The sequence below is a fragment of the Solanum pennellii genome, chromosome 11 (genome assembly GCF_001406875.1).
Source record: "Solanum pennellii chromosome 11, SPENNV200".
NCBI classification, from domain to species: Eukaryota; Viridiplantae; Streptophyta; class Magnoliopsida; order Solanales; family Solanaceae; genus Solanum; species Solanum pennellii.
Window position 1 is genome coordinate 62,841,912 of NC_028647.1, and position 3,083 is coordinate 62,844,994.

Below are 3,083 nucleotides of genomic sequence, written 5' to 3' on the forward strand. Positions count from 1 at the left end.
TAATAGTATTAACACTTGATATTTTATATAATAATCATAAGAAGAATTCAAGTTCATGGTGAAACTACAAAACCAGTAACTTGCATCCGAAAAAGTAATTGATTAAATACTCCATCCCATCCTTCTAATTGTTGATGAACTATAATTTGCTAATCATTACAAGTAAATTAATAATAAAAAAAATTGCATGTCCTCTCAATAATCCACAACAAAAGAACGTGCCTTCTCATTTTTATTCTAACTTTCAATTTCTGCACTTTATTCAATTAAACAAATATATTACTTGTTGTCATTAATTCAACTATATAACCTTTACATCATCGATAAACGTCCAGCCAACACGTTATGTCCTTCCATTCTTTATCTAACCAATGTATTATATGTCCATTAATTAAGTAAATGTAGTTAAATAAATAGTTTAAAATTTTCAAATCAACTTCACCAACTAATCAAAAATACTCAGGGCAACTATATATCGATATGGGTAACAGTTGAAATTTCGTATAAATTTTTTCTTTTTTTAAATTGACTTTTCGAGTCATTACATATAATCTCTATGATATGAGTTGTATTTTAAATATAAAAATAAAATAAAACTATATTCAAATATTAGTTGATTTGATGTTGTAACCTAAATCAAACCACATAAATTGAGATGATATTTTACCAAGACTACTATATAAATGTGAATGTGAACCTATTAAGTGCAATTCAAATTAAAAACATAGAGCTAAAAATGGCCTCATCAACAATTCTTTCAAGAAAAATCATTAAGCCTTCTCCCTCCATCCCTTCTTCACATAGACATTACAATCTCTCATTTAGAGATCAAACAGCTAATAATCTATATTTACCAATTGCTGCCTTGTACTCTAAACCTGAAAATCACACCATAACTCAAATATCCAATATTCTTGAAAATTCCCTTTCAAAACTATTATTCTTTTATTATCCCTTCGGGGGACGTATCAAGGATAATAAGTATGTTGATTGCAATGATATAGGCGCTGAGTATTTTAATGTTCATATCAATTGTCAAATGTCTGAAATACTTAGCAATCCGTATAATGATGCTATTGAGATAGTGTTCCCACAAAATATGGCTTGGGGTAATTCCTTATCAGAAGAAAGAAGTAGCCTTCTAGTGGTTCAATTGAGCCATTTTGATTGTGGTGGAGTGGGAATTAGTATATGTCTATCCCACAAGGTTGCTGATGGGTATAGCGGGTGTAAGTTCCTTAGTGATTGGGTTTCTATGGCTAGAGACGATCATAAATTAAATTTCCAACTATCTTGTCAGTTTGATGGACCTTCGTTCTTTCCACCAATAGATAATCCTCCACCTATGCCTAATGTTGTGCCTGACCCACAACGATGTGTGTCAAGGATGTACAATTTGTCATCAGCTACCTTGCTCAAACTCAAGGATGTTGTTGTTTCAACAAATCCACAAATACTAAATCCATCTCGCATTGAAGTTGCCACAGCACTTTTTCATAAGTGTGGGGTTGATGTGTCAATGGCAAAATCAGGCGTGTTTAGACCAACTGTGTTATTCCATGTAATGAATTTACGCCCTCCTATTCCATTCAACACAATAGGAAATGCTACTTGTCTCTTTAGCACAAGAGCAATGAGCATAGATAGCATAACATTACCAAACTATGTTGGTGAGTTACAAAAGGCTAAACAACAACTTCGATACGGATTGAAAGATATGAACACAAATGAACTAGCCTTACATGCAATAAAAAAAATTAAAGAGATTGTAAACATAGCAAAGGAGTATTGTTTTGACATGTATTTTTGCTCAAGTTTGTGCACTTTTGGGTCAAGTAAGATTGATTTTGGATGGGGTAGCCCCCTAAGAGTGACTCATGTGAAAGATCCAATGAAAAATAAATTTGTTTTCATGGATGATCCAAGTGGTGAAGGAATAAATGTACTTATCACTTTGACTGAGGCTGATATGTTACTATTTGAGAGTAACAAAGAGCTTCTAGAGTTTGCTTCTCCTGTTGTCCAGTCACTAGAATAAGATAAAACTCCGGGATACGGAGTCGTTTTTGTTAGGGAGCGCTTTACTCGTTAATGTGGACTTTTCAGTGTGAATCTAAATTTAGTCGGACTCTAATATAGATACCAGGATGAGAAATAAGCCATAATGCATGTCTGTTTGTTTATTTTTTATTTTGAGAATATGTTATAATTGTATTTGTAAAACACTTGTTACATTTTTATGAGTTAATGAATTTCTTTTCGAAGAAAACATATGAACTTAAACATAAAGTTAATATTCGGAAGTTTTGAAATGCTTGTACGTCGAACTATATTTCATTTTGAATGAATTGTTATTTTCTTCTTCTTGTTTTCTTTTTGAATGATTTTTTTTTTAATTAAATGGAGCCAAAAACATAATTAAGATATTACTTACAGTACAAGTTCTAGACTAAGATGCAAAATACGGAATAAACAAATTCTCATCATACATGGCACAAGTATTAATCAAAATGGATTAATTCCACTTCTAAGAGAGACGAGATCATAACAAATTATAAAATAAAATAAGTTATATACAAAGTCACAACCATGAGCTTAGATGTCAAAGAGTCTGCATTTTTTTAATCAAGCATTCACAAGAAAGTACTGCTAAAAAATTAGGCCAAAATAGCAAGTATCACACCACCCAAAAGGGTCTTTTATTTTCTCTCAAAACAAAATTAAAAGAAAATTTATTTCTAAAAATATAAAAAATATTCGGTTCAAAGGGACTATCCTCAGGAAAAGAACCGAATAAATAAAAGCCAAGAAACTCATCCTAAAAAAGAAAAGACTCAATAAAACAATACAAATTAGGAATTCATTCCACCACCTCACACTTAAAAAGATGTCATGTCCCCAAAACATCAAGTAAAATTTAAAAATGGGCTTAGGATAACTCCCTGAAGCCTTTAGGCCTAGCTAGTAACAAGTTTACTTTATTTTCATCAAGGGTCGTCACCTCAGACTTGAGCTCAAACGTGCTCCTTAGCTCCAAATATCGGATACTTAGACTTCTCCAAAACTTGTAAAAACCACACAAA

General features: G+C 31.8%; 1 protein-coding gene across 1 annotated transcript; it reads left to right on the forward strand.

Moving 5' to 3' along the window:
* Window positions 1-655: 655 nt before the first annotated feature.
* LOC107004335 (acylsugar acyltransferase 3-like) lies at window positions 656-2,133 on the forward strand. Its single transcript, XM_015202552.2, has one exon. It carries the CDS (start codon window positions 656-658, stop codon window positions 2,036-2,038), a length of 1,383 nt encoding a protein of 460 aa, XP_015058038.2. The 3' UTR covers window positions 2,039-2,133.
* The last annotated feature ends 950 nt before the right edge of the window (window positions 2,134-3,083 follow it).

Coding starts and splice junctions, on each gene's coding strand:
- LOC107004335 (XM_015202552.2), top strand. CDS start 656: ATGATATTTTACCAAGACTACTATATAAATGTGAATGTGAACCTATTA.